Genomic DNA, 20,537 nt, shown 5'->3' on the forward strand with positions numbered 1-20,537 from the left:
CAAATTCCACCTCTGGTTCCTAGTTATACGCACAGAGCATGTCAAGGAGACCAATCCCTCATCCAGGACAAGTCCTGGAACCACGAGGTAACTGAGGACACTGAATAGATTTGGCGACTGATCAAGAGACGGGTTAAATGTCAAGACCTTTGTGGTCTGAGGCGTGTGCACTGCAGTGATTCATCATGCAGCTTTTTTGGAGACTGACCTTTCACGTGGTACTGTTGGGAATGAGCTTGAGATCTTTATTCTTTCTACATATCTGCTGTCTGATGATCTTTCAGTGATTCAGCAATTCTTTGTGTCCAAAGGATCAAAGTTATCAAAGCTGCCATTGACCTTCTCCCCAAAGGTGCTGCAGCTACCAGGGAAGCAGCTGGGATTTCAGAGCCCACAACCCAAAGCCAGCAAGGCCTGCCAAGGACAGGCCCCCCGCACTGGGCCCACCGCACACACCCGGCTTCTGCCCTGAGCGCCTCCCCGCCCAGGGAGACGACTGCCCCTTCAGAGGGAGAGGCAGCAGGGAGCACAGGCAGGCTCCCTGGGCCTCCTGCAGGGACCACGGCCACAGCCAGCAGGGCCTCCGCCAGCCACCCAGGCTCAGGTAAGATGTGATCTCACCCTGTGCTCTGCTTCTCCCTCCTGGCCCCTCCAGGCCCACAGGAAGGAGCCACACCTTTGTCCCTGTCTGCCCCCTGACACCAGGCTCCAGCTTCCTTGAAATAAGAGATGTCTATGAGCCAGTGGAGGGACCATGAGGACAAGCAGAGGCAGCCATATCAGTGGCCCAGTGGACCGCTAACATGGACGCTTCTAACAAGAAGTTGTGAAAAAGGTCCATGAGTTTCCTGACACCCTTCACCCAGCCTCCCCAGGGCCATGTCTCCCACGCTCGTGGCTCACTGTGGCACAGCGTTATCACTTCAGCCCAGCACCTAGTGCTGTCTCTGGCAAGTCACAGGAAGTGAAACGAGTCAGCATCTTATGCCACGGTGGGTCCGTCTGCCACTGGCTACCCAACACGTTAGTGACCACACAGCAGCATGGAAAGCTGCTCCCAGGGGCTCGCCAGGACCCCGCCCTCCCCTCCTATGGAGCACACAGTCAGCAGTGTTGTCACCGGCCACTCAAAGTGCCTGCTTCCCCATCATGTCCTACTTGGAAATAATTCTGAGCTGAGTCTTCTCTCTCATTAAGAGTCACTGTTGTCTGTCCACCAATGGCCCCGAGCCCTCCGCATCCACTCACTCCCTCATCAAAACATGCATCTGCTTCCAGACATAGGTCAAGTGTTGACAGAGGCTCTACCCGTGTTCCTGCTCCTCCCTGAGCTCCCAGGCCGGGGAGGGAGACACGGGCAGGGAAATGACAAGAAATGACCAAGCCAGTGAGGCTGTGCCACCACCCCGCACAGCAGGAGACACAGGCTGCCCAGGGAGGAGGGGATGGACAGGTGGCAGGCAGATAAGGAAACAGGGAGGACTGGAGGTGGAGAGGAGAAGGAATCAACCCTCCCAACTAGAGAGTGTCTTTATTTACCATAAATGGTTCACACAATACCTAGTATCATCATGACAATGACTTCAAATTAGAAATGTTTCTAGTATAATATGAAAAACTGTGGTTTCTAGAGGCAAGAAAAGTCATAACCCTTAAAGAAAAAGTTCTGGCTTTATATAGGAAAAACTACAAACTTTAATGAAAGTAATAAAGAGATATTTAAATACAGAGAGGGATGTCCCACATTTCAGGTGGAAATCTGAATATTTCAAAGATGCCAACTGTTCCCAATTTAACTCATAGATATCAAATTCTTTAATAAGATTAGTTTTGCATAACTGGGAAGAAAAATCTAGAATTTTTACCATAAAGAATGAGCAGGTGAGAACACTTAACAATTTTTTTAAAAGGTCGGTTAGGGAAGATTTGTCTGAACAAATCTAATGATGATCCTGTGATGTTGAGGACAGGAATTGTGACCACGATTGTTATTGTTATTATTCTTCTCATCCCATCATAAAGATAAGGCTAAAGAGTTAAGGAAGTTACCCCAATTCACAGCCTGGAGGAGGCAGGGGCTCAACCTTGCCTCCAGGTCTATTCCCCTCAAGTCCTTCAGTCTCTCGCCAGGTCACAGGATGAGAAATAAGCTCCTTAAACTTGAGACAGAGCCCACCGACCCCCAAACACACCCTTGCTGGCTGAGAGCCCAGGGACCTGGAGGAGTTCTCTTTATCTTCTGCTTGGCAAACAAAGTTCCCTCTGGTCCATGGGCTTCAGCGCAGAGTGCAGGACGCCTAGAATGTCCATGTTATGCCCACGCCTGTGTTTGCCCTCTGACAGCAACCCCACGCCTCTGCAATTTTATATAAATCAAAGAGGTTGAATGCATCCATCCCCTGTGACAGTCACTTTGAATGTGCAGCTACCAGGACAGTGGCTGGAACACAATGGGTGACAACCAACAGACAGACCTGGGCTCCCACGCTGTCCACGCCCAGGGCTCAGACCCAGGATGAGACAACACCTGGGGGTCCCCCCTGGGAGACACCCTCCTCCACACCCACATCTGCCGAAGCTGCAGGGGCCGCTGACACAGAGAGTCTCCCAGGTCCTACTGGGGCCATGTCCACGCCCAGCAGCCCAGCCCAGCCCAGCCCCACCTCAGGTAAGAGAGAGACTCACTCCACCCCTCCCCTTTCCAGTGACACTCAGCATTGTCTGTCTTGAAAACCTATTTAAATTTTTGAACTATAACACATACAGAAAAAGTCAAACCCAGGGGAGCAATACTTGGTTTGACCATGAGGTCGATTCTTGTTTCTCCTGCTTCGCCTTACCCCACTCTTTCCTTCTCATCTTTGAATGAATGCTCCCTCTTCATGGGGATCCCCCTCTTCTCTCTCTTTTATGTAAATTCACTTTCTATTTTTTTTTCTTGTTTCACTACTAAACAAGTAACCACTAGAAATTGACACTGTTCACTCAGGACAGGGATGAACTGACTTTTTGGCATAATATGATCATTATTACATTAATTACTTATATATCATGTATATGCAATGTAATGTAACATGCCTATTAATTGCCTGTGTAAATGTATGCATTCATGTATAATCATGTAATGAGGAACACTTGAACTCTAAAATGCAGGAGAAACATTGTCAAGTGTGACAGTGTAGTGTAGATGTGGAATAAGTAGACACAGAGAATAGAAAGCAAAGCTAGAACTAAAAAGAAATTCACAACTTGTTAACCTTGAACCTAACTTTAGTGTTCCCAGATTATAGCTGGGAAGTAGAGTCCCTCTGATTTTGGTTTCCTTCACTCCAGTTTCATGAATTTTCCATACTTTATACTCCTATAGTCAGATAAAAAATCATTCCCTTAAAAATAACTGCCTCTGCTGCTTGCAGCATGGCTGAGAGCCCCCGCCCCTGCGTGCCCCAGGCTCCCACAGTCAGTGGATCATAACACACATGGAGGCTATGATCCTGGGGTCCATCAGCTGGACTTTCCTCCCTCTGGGCTCTGCCTCCTGGGAGGCTGTGAAGGCTCCTGTGAAGCGCAACAGCCACTCAGTCAGTTTGTCAAACTACTGAATTTGTGCAGGAATGCAGCAAGAGGAGTAATGAATGTTCACAGTCATATAGATTCAATATCTCAACTGCAAGCTCAAAATGACAATGGCACTCACAGGTCGAGAGATGCCCTTTCAATGGCTTTAATCTATGACCACCTGACACCAGGGCACCATCTTGGTCTGTTCAAGCATTGTGCTATTTCAGGGGAAATTGGAAGCTGACACACTCTGGTCTAGTCAGCTGGACGTGGTGCTGTGGAGCTCTGCACTAGGCTCTCAGCTTCAGACGGCCTGGGCTGGAGTGGACCTCACACTCAAACTGTGTCCGGGCACCTTCCTTCACCATCTGAGTCCTTGTTCCCCACTGATGAAATGGGAGCTGTAAGAGCTCTTGTGTGGGTTCAATTAGGTGATGTCTGCAGGGTGTTCAGTTCAGTGAATGGCACCTGGAAAGCACTCAGTTGGTGCCACTGCTCTGCCTGAGCCCTCCTGCAGCAGGGCACTGAGGGCAGCTATAGGAGACACAAGCCCTCCAGAGGGGAGCATGCGTTTGTGTTTGCTTCTGCCCCAGGTCCACTTTACTCCAATTCTCCACGATTCTGCAACCAGTCAGTCACACTGCAAGCAGCCATCGTATGTCGTACAGCTAAGGCTAATCTAGAACTACATAGAAGCAATCAAGGCAGCTAACGGACACCCTCTGTGTTAGGGGTTACAGTCTGAGGCCTACACAAAATCAGGAGCAGATTCTCACCCACCTTAGAAACTGGCAGGATGGCCCTGTAGAGTTGGGGCTCCTTCCCGCAATCATCTGTGTGTGAATGGCTCACAGCACTCATCTCTGGCATGAACACAGTCCTGTGGAATCCCACCCTGAAGTGTTCTGTCCTTGCCAAGGAGCATGACAGAGCACAGCAGCTGTGCCACTCTGTGGTAAGAGCTGGGCTCTGCGCCTGCCTGCTTCATAGCCTCATCTCCCCTCCACCTCCTCCCTCTGGATCAGCCACAGAGAACTGCTTGCCACCCACTCCTCGAGGTCTTTGCACAAGCTCCCTGCTCTCCCGGGGAAGCCTGTGCTTCTCACTAGCCTTGTACCCGTGGTCTTGGTCCACGTCACCTGCCCCAGCTGAATTGGGGGCCCACTGACTGTGCTGGAACCTCCCCCTTCTTCCCCTTCATGCATGAGTGAAATTTCCTGTTGCATCTTCTCCTTCTTCCCTTAGAAGGAGGCTGCTGTGCTTCTTGTGCCAGAGGCCAGCTCCAGGCAGCAAGAACCAGGTCCTGTAGCAGTCCTTAAACCAAGGACATGATGAAAAGAACTGTTGAGCTGAGCCCATGCTCCATCATGACAATGATTGACAGGCAGTTTATTGGGGTGCGGATGGAGTACCCCAAGGCGCAGGTGAATGAGAAGCGTACCATTTCCTGTTTGCCCAGAGCTCCCACGCTTGCACACTTCCTGTTCAACACCATCATTCCCCAAGCAGTGTCACCTGATCTTACCACTATTAACTTTTTCCCAAGGGCCCCCATCACATGGTACCATAGTTACTGACAGCACTTGCCTATTCCCTTGTAAGTACCTGGAGCACCGCCATGGAGGGCTCCATTTCTTGACTCACTTCTGCAGCCTCAACATCCTGCTTGGTACCTGGCTTAATAACCAGTGTTGGTTGGATAGGGCAGGACTGGTGGCATGGGCATCTTCTCCAAATCAGGTCCCCTTGAAAAGATGCAGGCTCACCCTCTCTCCTCTCATACCAGGAACGGTCACCCCTGGCACACAGACGCCAAGGCCAACCAAGGCACCAGCCCCCAAAGACCCACAGACAGGTGAGAACACACAGGTGGGAAAAGAAACCCTGTACCACGGCGGGGAAGGACTGCATGGGGCAGAACCCCAGGGACAGAGTGCCAGTACTCAGAGGATGCTGGTTATGGTACTTCACTGGTTCTCACAGGAAAGAGGCAGGAGAACTGGTTTGTAAGTCTTGTGTGCTGCTAAGTTGCCAGGTGATCCTGAATAAATCACTTCCCCTTGGCTATGATTTTCTGTGGGTTTCCAGAACTCTTTATCCTGAAGGGACTTTGATTCTCTGGTTGTGGTATAACCCAAGGCAACTTCGTTTTCATTTTTGGAAGACTATTCTTGCCCCATGCAGGTGATGTCCCTGCAGAGTGGCCATTTGCTCCTGGAGAAGAACCAGCCCTAATCCCAGTACCCCATCAAGTCTCAAGTGAGTAGCAGCACCCCCTGCTTGCTAGGCTTGTGTTTCTTTCAGACAGGGTTGGGAAGTATAATAAAAGGAGGTTTGTTGGATAACTTTAGACCTAGAGTGCTGGCATTCAAACCCAAGCTCAACTTCCAGGATTCAGTTTCCTCTACTATATAGCATAAAAAAAGTTCCTATTATTGTGTCTGGTTTTTCTTTCCTACAAGATTTTGCATTGAGATAATGTGTGTGAGTGCATTGGAACCCTAGAGTGCTGAGTGACTTAGCTAAGTTAACAGTCTTTGAGGGAACATCTGTGGAGCAGTGAGCTGGGTACCTTGCAAAGGGAAGGTGCTCTTATGATAAGTGTGGTGTTGACAGAGAGGGGAGTGCCATTCACTGGGTGGCCATTTACTTCTCTGTTCTGAAGGACACCCTGCCTACCCCCCCACCCCCACCCCCAGCACACTTGGTTCTCACGGGGTGAGGAAAGAACCATTCGCTGGACCTGAAGTAGTTTTCAGAATTCCAAAGACTGATTTTCAGTGGTTTTGCTGATTCTTCCAGCTTTTGCTAGACGTCTCCCTCTCCTCTGTTGTGCTGGTTTCTGGGAGAAACTGGTATAGAATGAGCCCTTGAAAGCTGGATGGATCAGGCGCCCCTCACTCCCAGATACCTTTTTTTTTTTTTTTTTATTGTTGGTCGTTCAAAACATTACATAGTTCCTCATACATCATATTTCACAGTTTGAATCAAATGAGTTATGAACTCCCAATTTTATCCCGTATACAGATTGCTGTATCACATCAGTTACCCTTCCATTGATTGACATATTGCCTTTCTAGTGTCTGATGTATTCTGCTGTCTGTCCTATTCTCTACTATCCCCCCTCCCCTCCCCTCCCCTCCCCTTTTCTCTCTCTACCCCTTCTACTGTAAATCACTTCTTCCATTTGAATTATCTTGTCTTACCCCTCCTTTCCTCTTATATGACATTTTGTATAACCCTGAGGATCGCCTTCCATTTCCATGCGATTCCCCTTCTCGTTTCCTTTCCCTCCCACCTCTCAACCCTGTTAATGAAAATCTTCGTCTCAAGCTCTTCGTCCCTACCCTGTCCTTGTTTCCTCCCCTTCCCTAAAGACCTAATAAGAGCATGCTACAGGGACACTGCTACATCGATGTTCATAGCAGCACAATTCACGATAGCAAGATTGTGGAATCAGCCTAGATGCCCTTCAATAGATGAATGGATTAAAAAAATGTGGCATTTATACACAATGGAGTATTACTCTGCATTTAAAAATGACAAAATCATAGAATTTGGAGGGAAATGGATGGCATTAGAGCAGATTATGCTAAGTGAAGCTAGTCAATCTTTAAAAAACAAATACCAAATGACTCCCAGATACCTTTCTACCCTAGTTCTGCGAGCATTCTGGCACCCTTCACTTGTATGTCAACAGAAGGCCATTAAATCCTTGGGACCTGAATAGTCTCTTTTTCCTATCTCCCCAGCTCTGCCTCAGCCCCTCCTACCTGGTGAATGAGCCTTTCAGACAAAGGTGTGATTGCCACCACAGGAAGTGACCTCCCCTTCCCCCAGGAGTTCTAAAGAAGCTCCTCACTGGTGGTGCAGACAGGGCTGCTCATCAGATCAAGTTCTAGGACACAAGCCGCCTCTATATCCATGTCTGTGCATGGAGCCACATAGCAATCTCTACGTATCCATGTCTGTGCATGGAGCCACATAGCAATCTCTACGTGGCCACCCATCTACCCCTCCACTCACCCACCCACCAGTCCCTCCGTAGTCATCTATCTGTATCCACTAATTTCTGAATTATCTATATTCAGCAATTTTCTATATATGAGCTATATATCTGATCGATATCACTCTATCCATCATTTATCCATCTATCTATAGCCATCCATCTTAAAAAAAAACTATTTTCTTATCCTGTTATTATTTGACTCTTTATAAAAGCCACATATTAAGTAATAATGAAAATCTGGATCACTAAACATAATTAATCTTCAGCCTCTGGAGGAAGAGGACTCACAACCCAGAGCCCTGTTCTCGGGGATCCAGGTTGCCTCATTCACCTTTCAGCCTGGCTTTTCATCCTCCTTGCACACAGGCAGGCACAGATACACACACTCTAAGCCCCCGTCCTCAAATGACTCTCCATCTCCCCTGAGCAAGTCACCCCCTTACCCGATGCTCAACCATCATGGACCCCATCCCCTGCCCCAGGAATGCCCTCCCTCTGATGCATGCCTATTAAACATTTGCTCCTCAGCTAAACCCCTTCTGATTTCCTCCAGGAGGTCGATCACCACCTTCTCTCTTTCTATACCTTGATATTTTCACAGTAGCTTTACTGGGCGGTGAAGCTGTACCGTGGTTACTGCCTGTCTCTGAGCCACAGGATCAGGGCAGAATTGTGTTCTCCTGACACAGGTCCCCACCAGGGGAAGGTGCTGGCTAAACTCTTGTTGACTTGACTGGTCTGAGATTCATCTTCTAGGGTGTCCGCAGCCGCTCCTCAAACAGGGGGCCATGACGGCTGCCCCTCTCACCCTGGCCACCCAGAAGCTCAACCCTTGCCTGATGGAATTGTGCCGCTTCTTCCAGCAATGCCTCTGTGTGAGCCAGAGGAACCCCAGGACAGAGACCATGAGGTAACCAGCGGCTTCTTTACATATTTAGTATTTATAAGCTGCTTATTCTGTGTGGCTTCTCTGCAGGCCACAAGGTTTCCAGGCATTAAATAACCCAAAGACAGGTGACGAGGGGACCTCAAGGAAGGGGATCTTTTATGTGTCCTCTACTAGACTGTCACTTCCTTGGGAGCCATGATGGGACCTCATTAATTTCTGGGTCCCCAGAACCAGGTCCAGGGCTGGACAGATTCAGGGATGTACTTATTGGACAGAGTAAGTGCACGTGAGCTGAGCGGGGATTGAGCTGCGTCGAGGTGAGCTGGGCTGGGCTGAGGTGAGCTGAGAGAGGTGCCGTGTGCCCAGCAGCATTACTGCTGAGGACTTTGAGTGGTCCTTGAACCCAATGTTCTCAGCCTGAGCAAACTTTCTAGGAGAGAGTAACCAAAGCACAGGTCTATCTATCCACTCCCACAAATCCCTAGCAGTCACCTGCCAGTGGAATTAGAAGCTTGTAAAAATAAAATTAGAATTCAAACTACATTTTAAGTTAAGTAGGTTCAGGCATGGACACTTCCCTACCCTTCAATACTGACCTACTGTCCTGTCATTTGGGACTTATTTTTGACTAGACATTCAGAACCAGTTACAGAGATGGATACTCCTGCTCCAGGGGCCTGGAGACCAGCTTCTCGGATCTTTAATGTTATGTTCCAGGTCTGCTCACAAGATCCTCCAGGTTTTCAGATCTCCATCATCTGCCAGGACCAAGTCCCAAGTCCATGTTTTTAGTCCTTTCCTGTCACCCCTTTCTGGCCTTGAACTTGGATCCCTCATTGGTTGGCTGCTTCCTCCATCCAGAGAAAGTAATGAGGAAGACCCAGAGACTCAAGGGTGTGAGCATGCAATGCTGGGCATGTCTCCTCAGCCAAGGCCAAGCCTCAGGAAGAGGGAAACTACAAAGCAGAGCATTCTGCATCACCTGGGATCTGCTCTCTATTGGGTCCTTCTCAGTTGCTCTTTTTAAATCAATAATGCATTTTGCATCTCTACAACGTATCCACTGTGCCATGGGCTAAGCCCAGGCTATGGCGGTGGATCAGAAATAGGCCCAGAACCTGAAGATCGCATGGTTAGGAGGAAGAAATGGTCATAAACACAAATTATAAGATAGTTGGTATAGAACCAAGTCATGTGTCCAAGCAAAACCCTGCAGTCACATCTCCTTGGAAAACATGACACTTGGAAACACCCAGAGATTGGCTGAAGGAACAGGTGGGGAAGTCAGAAGTTTTGAGTTTAAACTCACAGCCATGAAGCCACTGTTAACCTGAGCTCTCCCCTCTTTTCCCTGAAGTGTGAGTTGTTCCGTAGACCCGCATGGAGTGTGGAAGGTGGGACAAGAACACCAGGTGGCAGATCGAGGGGTGTCAATCACCAGAGCGAGGGGTGTCAGTCAGTATGTTGGCACAATAAGAGCCTCTGAGATTAAGAAACAGCAGGACTGGTGACGAAGTTGGCAGTAGAAAGAGACCAGTTCCACACCAGAGTGACAAGTGCGTGGCAGACCCTGCATCACATGCCGGGGAGCCCCGAGGAGATAAGTGACAGGGTTCAATGGAGGAGTAGGAGTTTTCCAGGCCAAAAGTGGGAGAGGCCACTAGAAGGAAAATGCGTGGGCTGTGCGAAGACGGGGTGGAAGGCAGCGGGGCCCTCTGGGGGCACTGGGGTGGTCAACAGCGCTGCAGCAGCAATGGCAGCCACTGTGTCCCACAGGCCTCCACTCAGGTGGCCTTGCCTTGCAGGCACCTGGATGGCCTTTCACTAACAAGTTCCCTTTGCCTGTCACAGAGCTCCAGATGCCCCTCCACACCTCCCATTGTCCACCATTCAGAAACATATAGAACATCCAAACACACAGAACATCCAATGCAAATCGGGCCGAGGTTCAAGTCCAGCCCTTCATTCTGTCCATCCTTGAACTCTGGTTCCCTAAACGTCCCTCCTCCCACATCGTCTCCTTCCGTAGTCCTCTTTTGAAATGTTTCCTATTTAGAGTCCCTAGCACCTTCCTGGGGACACACTGTTCCCTTTGAGGGTGACAAAGCCCGGTTCCTTTCCCTCCTGATGCCTATGAACTCTGGTGCCTTGGGTGCCAGGCGGGATTCTGGGGCTCCTGCCCTTTCCAGGCTGCTGCACCTCCACATGGAGCCAGGGTCTGGTCTGACGTGAGGAAGTGTACACAGCAGGGGCTTCCACACGGTCCCAGCTCCTTCTGCTCCTGGCAATGCCGCTGGAGACAGACACCAGAGGACTCCTCCACAGCGGGTTTTCTTGGAAGAGCGTCCAGCCTTTTCTACGTGAGAAACGCTGCTCTAGCCTCCGTGAGGAGCACTCGTCGTGTCATGAAGGCAACGCTGACCTCCTTCTTTATGCAGCAACAGCCACACTATTCATCCATTGTCGCCTTGCCTTGTTTGCTAACTGGGGGATGCTTTCCCGAGGACTCAGGAAGGCTCTGTGTCATGTCTAAATAATGCCAGGAAAGAAGCCTTCATTCCTTGCCAGCCACCTCCTCTGCCAAAGTGAACTCAGGCCTGGACGGCAGCTTTGGGACTTCTCAGAGAGGGCCATGTCTCTGCAGTTGTGACCACTGAAGTCCCCACCTCGTGGTGTGAAGCTTCAGGGAACCCCTCCGCCAGCCCCTTGCTGTCCACATAGTAACATCGACTCTAAAGCAGCTGCTCCCCAGGGTCACTGGGTGTCCTTGGTGTGGAGGGAGTTTTCTAGAGGGTTTTGCTGCTGTGCACATTGTCACACAAGCCAAGGGGGAGTGAGATGAGGCCACAGAAATGCCCCGATGCTAGAAGCTTCCACACCGTTTCATGTGCTGTGTGGAAGGTCAGGTTGAAGCCAGGAGGCCTGGTTTAAATTTACTTTCTACCACTTCTAAGTTATGTGGCCTTGGGATTGTCACTGAATTCCTCTGAACCTTGGCTTATCTTGTTTGGGCCAAGCTGCCTGTGTTCCACACACGTCACACAAGTCCAAGAGCACCGTTCACAGAGAAGGGCCGCAGCACTCTTGCCATACCGACCGAGTACTGTGAGCATGGAATGAAATGAAACGATGGCTCAAGCTGTCCCTGCCCAGCCCCTGGACGTAGATGTGGATGTGGATGTGGCCATGGCTGTTGGTTCACTGCTCTTCCTGCTCTGCAGCCACTCTGATCCCGCCTCTGGTGCCTCAGACATGTTGCAGCCGTGGTAACCAAATGCCTGTGGAGTTGATAAGACTTGACATCCTGCCTCTTCTGCTTTTGAAATGTCACCTTGAGTATGTGGAGCCCATGCTCAGAGAAGAGGGAGCCCTGTGGTGTTCAACATGTGCCTCTGTGCTCTGCCCTGCCTCTTCTCTGTCCTGCTTTGTACTGAAGGTTCCCGACGTGTGCAGACTGCATTTCCCAAAATGCCTTGCCAACCAGCTTCCTGTTGGCTAAGGCAATGGAAGACACTGGCAGGACATGGAGGGCAGGAGCGAGGAGAAGCCATGGAATTTCTCCCTGGGCCCTTTCTGCTTTGGGGAGTGTTTCTAGAATGGCTTGGTCTCCTCTGTGGTTCCAGTTTTGGAAAAGCACTCTCCCTACAGCCCAGCTCCGTGGTCCCAGCTGCTGCAGAGCCCTTCCTTCCTGCTCTAGCTGCATGCTTCCTCCTGTCCCTTCACACCTGGAAGGTGGGGCAGCCTCACCTTCTCCTGTTGGCTCTTTCTCCTCCTTTTATGCCCAGTCCCCAGTGTTAAAGGCCTCTAGGGAGCCACCTGGATTCTGCCCCCGGGACTCACCTATTGGCTGTCCCCTGAGAATGCAGTGGGTTCTGTCCTGGATTGGACTGTGAGGCTAAAGTCAACACTAGCACTTGAACGCAGTGACCCTGGGCAACCCAGTAACTCTCTGTGCCTCCATTTGCTCACTTCTACCATTTCCTGTAAACGGAGGATGGTATCACCTGGGGAATCCTCACAGTGAACTTTGCTTGGGAAGTTAGTTGCTGAGCACCCAAGAGTACGGTAGAGTTGCAGAATGAGAGCAGCGGAGGAGAAATCAGAGCACGGTTAAGGCGAGCTCATCAGATGTCAGATGTGGGTTGAAGGAGATGTAGACCCCATGGTCCTAGGGTGAGCTACGGACACAGGCTGCACGGAGGTCTGCTCCCTAATGTCAGTCAATGGCCCCTTCACGACAGCCCCTGCTGACACCCCAGCATTGTTAGCAATAGCAGCACTCTGCCCTCTCCACCTGCCACAGAAACAAACAAGAAAACATTGTCATTTATTGAGCACCTACTAGGTACTGCTTGGGAGCCTTACATATGCTGTCTCATCTAATCCTCAAACCTGTGAGTGTAGGTTTCATTATTGCCTTACATCTATATATCGGAAAGTCAGGACGTAAAGTAAGACTTGCTGGCCCTTAAGTCTGAGCTTTTTCCTACCCTGTCCCATTCCCTTCCTTTCCTTCCATATCCTCTAAAGATGGATGGAGGGTTCCTTGCTGTGAATAGTTGGCCACACATTCATGGTGATGTAATTGCTCTTTGGATTCTGTCTTCTCGTAGCCAGGCAGGATAGTGATTGCTCCCAACTCTGACTTAAATCTTTAGGTACTGTCTGGAATATTACTCCTGGTTTCTGAAGAATGCAACATTTATCTGCCAGAGGGTGAAAAGGGTGTCGTCCTCACACAGTAAGTACCCAGCTTGAGGAGGCTGTACGTTTGCAGTCACTGCACCCTGTGGAAGGCTTCTGTGAACCTGAGAGGTCTTCTTGTCACCTGGAGCCAAAGGTGTGCTGTAGCTTACACGGTATCCATTAGGTCTAGAAAACAGAGTCTAAGCTGTTTCTGATTTTCCAACAAAGAGCTTAATGTTTGTCATAAAGTACAGAAAACAAAAGCCGAGTCAGCCTGACATGCACTGTTACCCTGTGTGTGAACTCAGGCAAGTTTCTTAGCCTCTGAGTAAGTAAGCTCAAAAGTCAAACAAAAACTGGAAGGAAAGATAAACACTGCAATTCCCAACCCATGAAGACGGGAAAAGAAGGCTGCATGACGTCCTGAAGGTGGAACTCCTCTCCCCGTCCTGATGGCTTCAAAGCCTCATTACCCACAGAACTCACTTGGGTTTTTTTTCTCCCACTTCTACAGACAAAAGTGGCTGGTCTGGTAGGTCCGATTCCCAAACCACTGATTTGGTGTCAGATCACGCCATCTAATAGGCTATCTATCTGGTCAAGGGCCTCTGGCTTCCTGAAAATCGTGGAGCTGTGTTAGACTCTTTGGGAAATCCCTTCTTAATGTAACCCAGGTAGAAGCTGGGTGCTCACATGGCCCAGTCTTCACAGGAGTTACCTGTAACAAAGAGTTCAGCCTCTCAGACTTTCCCTGTGTCCCTTAAATAACATCATCAAACGGCGTCCCCTGCCAACACTTCTTAGAAACTGTCCTCATTCCTTTGGCCTCGCAGGGTCTCTTGGTCTCACAAGCTCTCTACCACCACCTTCATGCGGCATAGCAGAAGCCAAACCCTGGAAGGGAGGGGTTCCGAAAGAGACGCATCTTGGAAATACATAGTTCAGTGGCTCTTCTTTTGTCCTTGCCACATTGAAGTGTCTATGCACATGACGTATCACATCTACTGAACAATGTATCGACGAGTTTACAGTCAGGCAACCCAGGGAGATAACAGCTGGGTGCTGGGAAAGGAGCCCTGAGCAGATGTGGGGCAGCTCAGGCTCCTCCTGCCTCCCCTCGGCTGCTGACGAGCCGGGGTCTCACCTGGGTCCTCTGCACGCTGACATGGACCCCCTCCCCGTAGCACACTGTCCCCTGCTTGCCCTCTGGAAGATCCCAAATGGTCACCCGGGCTGTCGGAGTTTCCCCATGTCTCTGCAGTGTTCCCACCTCGGTGCCCAGGTCCTCACTCTTATTCTTTCAGCCTTAAAGCAAAAGTGCCTCGAGAGTATCTGCGAGTCAGTGTGAGAACCTGCCCGTCTTCAGGCCGAGACCTTCACCCAGCCTGGCCACGTCTGCAGAGCTCTCGGGCTCCAGCGAGATCACCCAGGCATTGAATGTGGTTCTTTGGAGAAGTGACACTTTTTCTCCCCTGCAAACTGGTGTCAGGTAGTCAAGGTGGTGGCCTCGTGACTAATGCTGTCATGACAGACCCACCTGCCTGCCTCCAAGGGAACTTAATGTCTGTGCCCCAGAAGCTCCTGTGATGCTCTCAACCACCCTGATAGCTGGAAAGCTGACGGAGAGGGTCCGAGCACACGGGCCAGCCTGAGCTGACACAACGCCTGAGCTGACCTAAATGGAGGACATTGGGAAGACAGAAAAATTACCAAACTGAGAAAGACTGAAACCATATCCCGGAGAGAGTCACCTACGATCTTGCTAAATTGTTAACTAAAATTTAGTTCCATATAACTAAGCAGGCTTGCAGTACTGTGGAATCTGCATGATCTCCATGTTCCTAAACAGGAGATGTGAGAACCTACAAAAGGAGGCGTTGCAGGGCATTGTTTTAATTGACATCCTGATTCCTCCTCTGTGTGCCCCTCTGTATGTGGGAGTTCCCAAGAGCACCCCCAGGCTCAGTGGTTTACTAGTAAGACCATGGAACTCAGAAAAACCCTTAGATTCACACATACCATTTGTACAGCAAAAGGATTCAGATAAAAATCAGCCAAGGTACAAGGCAGGTAAAGCCAGTTCCACGGGAGCCCAGGTACGGGCTTCTGGTTCTCCTGCCCAGGTAGGCTGTGCAGCCAGCACTTGACTGCCCGTAAGGGAGGCCCACATGGAGGATGGCCCAACAGGGAGGCTGGGAGCTTGGCATCCAGGGATTTGGCTGAGGTCAGTCAGTGGGCATGGACTGTCATGCCGTCTCCGGCCTCTCCAGAAGACCCCCACTATACAGCACATGCTCACATAAGCCGTGTGGTGTGGCCACAGGTGAAGTCACAGTGTCAGGATAGTCCAGGGGTCTAGCAGTGATTCCCCAGGATCTGTTCAAGGGCTGGGCCTTCCTGTGAAAGGTACAGGTGTGAGTCCCTGTTCAAGGGCTGGGCCTTCCTGTGAAAGGTACAGGTGCTGAGCCAGCCTGCAGCACACCCGCACACCAAGGGCCCCTTTATTGTATCGGGTCCCTTTTCATTGTTTCCGGGTCTGCAGATTCCAACTCCCTGATAGATGCCAGACTCTGCAGGGCATTACCGAGCATGTTGCTCTCTCAATGGCTCTGCAGGGACCCTTCACCCCTCATGGCTGATGACAGCATGCCTCCTGGGGTGCTCGGCACCCCTCCTTCCTTCCCCTTCTTCCCACTTGCACACACACTTCCCTTGGTGCTCCTGGTGACAAAAGTCACCGTCACAATACAAATACAAAGCAGTTTCCCCATGGAAGACTCTTGGGTGCCTAGCAGCCTGTGGACCAAAATAACTGGGGGTGTAGAACTGTAACTGTGGGGAGAGAGGCAGTCAGAAATGTCCCTGACCATCACATGGAAATCTTCCTTTTAAATCTCCAGAACAGTTGAGAGACCCTCATATTGATGCATGTGTTGAGCTCATACATACTTGTTGCCATGACTTTGGGGGCTGCAGATGGCCTTCTGGTTTGTAAAGATGATGTTGCACATGACAAATTTTGAAGGGTCAAAGGAACACCCACCTGGGTAAACCAAGACTCAGTCCCTTTCACTAGGTGTGGGTTACTTTGATTAGATCCTTTCTGATGGATGAAGCTGAAGTTAAGGATCTTTGTCTGTCAGGACTCCACAGTTCCCCACAGAGTAACTCAGCACCAGGGAGATGAAGGATGGATGGATGGTCTGAGCCCAGGAACAGTGTTCTCCACTAGTGGGGGAGCTGGGGTGGACTTATCTGCCCTACTCTTTGGAAATGACTGAGCATGACCATAACCTTTAAAAACCCTGAATATGGAGTCCCTCCGAGGCCTGTGCAGGAATCTGACCTAGCATCAAGGACAGAGGCTCAGTGGACCATGTTGGGGGGGGGGGCGGGGAAGGAGAGGTGAGGAGAGGCAGAGAGGGAAGGTGGAGGGTTTCTACTGTCATATCATCTTCCACAGTAACGACGATACTGGAAGAAACAGGACCCAAGAGTGAACCAGTGGCACAGTTCACTGGTCTGGAGATTAAGGGTGGCTTGAGCACTCCAGAGCTGAATTCATCCTGGCTTAAGTGATGGACAGGTGACAAGGAAGTCTCAGGGGTGAGACTGAACCACAGATCCAATCTGTGTGTTTCTGGCCACCAGAGCTTAACTGTGAGACAAAAGAGATGTCGGTCCATGCCCCTGCTGGTGGAGGGGCCCATGTCTAACTGCACATGCAATGCCAGCATTCATTCATGCCCAAAGACAAGCTAATTTGGAAAGGGTAGGAGAGAGGAAGGGCGGGAGGAGGAGGAGAGGGGGTGGGGAGAACTTGTGTCTCTTGGCCGCAGGCTGTGGCTCTGCCTGAGTCTGAGCGTGTGTCCCTGTGTCTGCACAGGTGCGCTTGTTGTGGGTTTGGTCCATGTGAGTGAGAAACTCAGCTGCCATCATGATGAAACCTGTAACCTTGAACTCTCATTTGGAACACTGCTTTTACTCTTACGCCTGGGTTCTCGACCTATTCCATCAACACAGAGTGTCAAGTCACGGTTCCAGGGATGTTGGAGACCAGTGACTGTCAATCAGGTGATTTGCCTTCAACCTCAGGAGTGTTTAGCAATGTCTAGAGACATCTGGGTTGTCAAAACTCATGGAGATGAGGGAGGAGAGGGCTACTGGCATCTAGTGGGTGGTGACCTATGACGCCACAATGCACAGGACAGCTCTCGAAGAAAGGAATGATCTTGCCCAAATGCCCAGTGCTCAGATACCTGTTACAGGTTATGGGAAGAAAACTCAAATTCCTGAGAAATGTCTAGAACAGCGAGCCTAAGCAGGTTGTGACTGCGTTTTAGCATCATGTGGGAAGCTGGACTCTTGATTGTAAAAAGCTTGGGTTTGGCTACACTGAGCCCTGTATCCCCATCAACTTAGTAGTTTGGGAGTGGCACTCCTCTGTGCTAGTGAGGGAGGATTAGGGCCACTGCAGTTTCATCCCTCGACGCCCCTGAGTGGCTGCACACCAGTAGTGACCTAGAAACAGAAGCTTCCCTGTGCCAGGAGAGCTACTCATTTGAAGAAACCCCTCTGTGGTCTTTGGTAAATGTGCTGCTGAGCCCCGGCTTCACCTTCTACAGGCATTAGTGGCAGAATGAGCTGCTCACAAGGCCCTGACCAGGCTGAGCTATCCCCAAGAACCATCTGTCACATGTGAGCGTGGACCAGTGCCTCAGGCTGATGACATCACGTTTCCTGTCTGTGAAAAGGAGCCAGCGGCCTCTCCCTCCAGGGACCACAGAGCAGCAGGGCTATAGGGTGACAGGGCCAAGGCCTGTGGAACGCTGTGGTGCATCCTAGACACTCAATATGCTTGTTCTCCTTGTTAAAAATCAGGAAATAGCACACTCACAAAAGGGCTGGGGAGGAGGGGAAGGAGCTGGGGTTGCAAGACAGACCACACAGGGTCCCTCCTCCCGTTCTGATGGGATAAGATCCATTGAGTGAATGTGGAAGCCAGCCATGGCTCAGCTGCGGCAAGCTCAAGGCCATGCTACTACTCGGAAGCAGGACCGGCAACCCAAGGTGTCTGCTTAGAAAGCCCCATTTCCCTCAGCCCTCAGCTTGCACAGAGAACCCAGAGCCAGGGCAAGAAGAGTCGCCCCCATCCTCTTGCTGAAGCAACAGGGAGACCAGACAAAGGCAGCCCTTTCCTTGTGGGAGTCGAGAGGCTTTCATCTCTTTCAGCCCCAGGGTTCCCCTGATGACAGGGACATGATCCCCAGCCTCTCAACCTTTGAGGTGAGGCTGGTGCAGGAAACAGGGAGGCCATTGTTCTCTAATTAGAGCCCAGGTCTCCCGGAGGCCGGGGCGGGCCTTCGCCTGTGCCAAGCCATAGTATTAGGTGACCCCCTCGGAGGAGCCCACCTGCCGAGGCTCATGAAAGCCTGTCTTCTGCATGTGGGCAGGGGAGGGGGCCCACGACCGGGGGTCTTTCCTGGGATATAAAGGGCTCTGCTCCATCGGCTCAGAGCCAAACATTGCTTGTCCAACAGCCTGGCCTTGGAGGGGCGCAGCAAGGTAGGCCCCTGCTTCCCTGGATAGTGAGAGCAGCTGGAGGCAGGAGGAGGAGGAGGGCAGGAGAAAGACTGGACGGGAGGGAGAAAGGGAAGGATAATGGGAAAGGAAGAGGAGGGCGGGAAAGAGGGAGGGAAGGAGGAAGGAAAGAGGTGCGGAGAGGAGGGTGGAGGGAGAAGTGGATGCAGGGAGAGGGGGAGGGAGGGGTGCATCAAGGGCTGAGGCCCCAACGTCACTCCTGGTTGTTGCTGGAAACCCAGAGCCGCCCCGAGTCCTTGTGTGAGGAGACTCAAGGCCAGGTGGGCGGCCGCTGGTGGCTTTTCCTGGGAAAACCTCCACGGCACCACATCAGCCCGCCCGCCTGGACCAACAACTGAAGGATGCAGCTGTAAGCCGCAGTCCTTAGGCTCCCACCCCCTCCCCAGGTGCATGTTCTGAGATTAGTGCCCCCACTCTGCCCGGGGCTGGCTGCACACTGCCACCTTCTAGCTGGCCTCAGGACTCCCCTTTCTTGGTTCTCACCAGGGAGTTGTGATCCACAAGTTGCCATCTGTCAAACCCCAGGCTGTCCTGATGCACTGGGTAATGTCCACTGGCAGAACCCAAGTCAGATCGGACCACTCGGGTTGAAGCCTGGGCCCAGCAGTGGCCGGGCGCCCTCTGGCAGTTTTGCCTCTTGGTGAAGGCAGGTGGACAAGTTCCCAGCTCCCGGCCCCTTTTCTAGAAAGTGAGGCATGTGATGGAAAGAGTCCCAGAGTTGTTCTCAGACAGTATAAGGAGCATACTAGGTGGGGTGCCTGAAACAAAGAATGACTCAATAAATTAAAAAATAAGGTCCTAAAGCTGATAAGTTCCTTTTTAGAAAATTGTAATGAAATACATGGAGCATAAAATTTACCATTCTAGCTACTTTCAGTGCGCAGTTTAATAGCATGGAGCACATTAGCATTTCTGTGCAGCCGTCTCCAACATCCAGAACTTTCTGATCTTCCTCAACCAAAACTCTGAGCCCATTAAGCCAGTACTTCCTACCCTCCTCCCTTAAATTACTTTCAGGAATGAACTAGAGTGGGTGGAGGTTGTATCTATAATCTGGTTTCTTTGCTCAATTGCATTTGAATAAAAAGGTGGGGAAAGCCCCGTATCTTTTCTGAGCTGCAGGACAACCTGGGTGAGCTCACCCCTGAAGTAAGTGTCACAAGAAGAGAGGGAGAGAGGTCGCTGGCACTACACCAACCCCTCCTTTATTCCCAGATGGGGACTCCTGTGCAGGCAAGGCATGAGCTGGTGGCCGCGAGCCTGTTACCATCCTGCAGCTGTCTGTCGAGCATTTCATGAAGGCTGGATGCTGTCAGTGCAGTTCCTAATGCACTCGAGCAACTTGAACCTCAGGTGCTCCTGTGCCTCCTGTGGACTGACCTATTCAGGCCCTGCGAAGGCCTTCGTGGGGACTGTTAAGTATTAGCACTGGACTGGGAGTCAGGAGTCCTGGGAAGCAGGATATTTTTGCCATAAATTGTCAGCCTCCGAGCCTCTGTGAAATGAATGTTTCACAGCCTTCTGTAAAATGAATGTTTGGATGAGATAATGCCTAGGTCCCTTCCCAGCTCAGACACCCAGCTATCTCACATGGTGTGATAGGAATAATAGAAGACCCAACACAGCAGGTGCCAGGTAGTGAGTCAATTGCTCAAGTCATGTCGGCCCGTCATGTCACATGGGCATGACTTCAAAGGGTCTCTGGGATCCTCTGAAACACCTTTTGCAGCTCACCATCAGACTCTGCTGTCTGTCAGAAGACTTCTCAAGTCTCACCCATCATTTTCAGTG

General features: G+C 50.8%; 1 protein-coding gene across 1 annotated transcript in view; it reads left to right on the forward strand.

The window, feature by feature from the left end:
* Positions 1-14,493, forward strand: part of Hhla1 (HHLA1 neighbor of OC90) — a 32,228-nt gene extending 17,735 nt beyond the window's left edge. The window contains exons 10-16 of the mRNA XM_026407859.2: positions 353-604; positions 2,426-2,668; positions 5,348-5,416; positions 5,746-5,820; positions 8,327-8,480; positions 13,118-13,200; positions 14,450-14,493. Of these exons, the coding sequence (XP_026263644.2) occupies positions 353-604; positions 2,426-2,668; positions 5,348-5,416; positions 5,746-5,820; positions 8,327-8,480; positions 13,118-13,200; positions 14,450-14,493 (920 nt within the window). The remainder of the gene's footprint in view (positions 1-352; positions 605-2,425; positions 2,669-5,347; positions 5,417-5,745; positions 5,821-8,326; positions 8,481-13,117; positions 13,201-14,449) is intronic.
* The last annotated feature ends 6,044 nt before the right edge of the window (positions 14,494-20,537 follow it).

Source organism: Urocitellus parryii, chromosome 7, assembly GCF_045843805.1.
Source record: "Urocitellus parryii isolate mUroPar1 chromosome 7, mUroPar1.hap1, whole genome shotgun sequence".
Classification (NCBI taxonomy): Eukaryota; Metazoa; Chordata; class Mammalia; order Rodentia; family Sciuridae; genus Urocitellus; species Urocitellus parryii.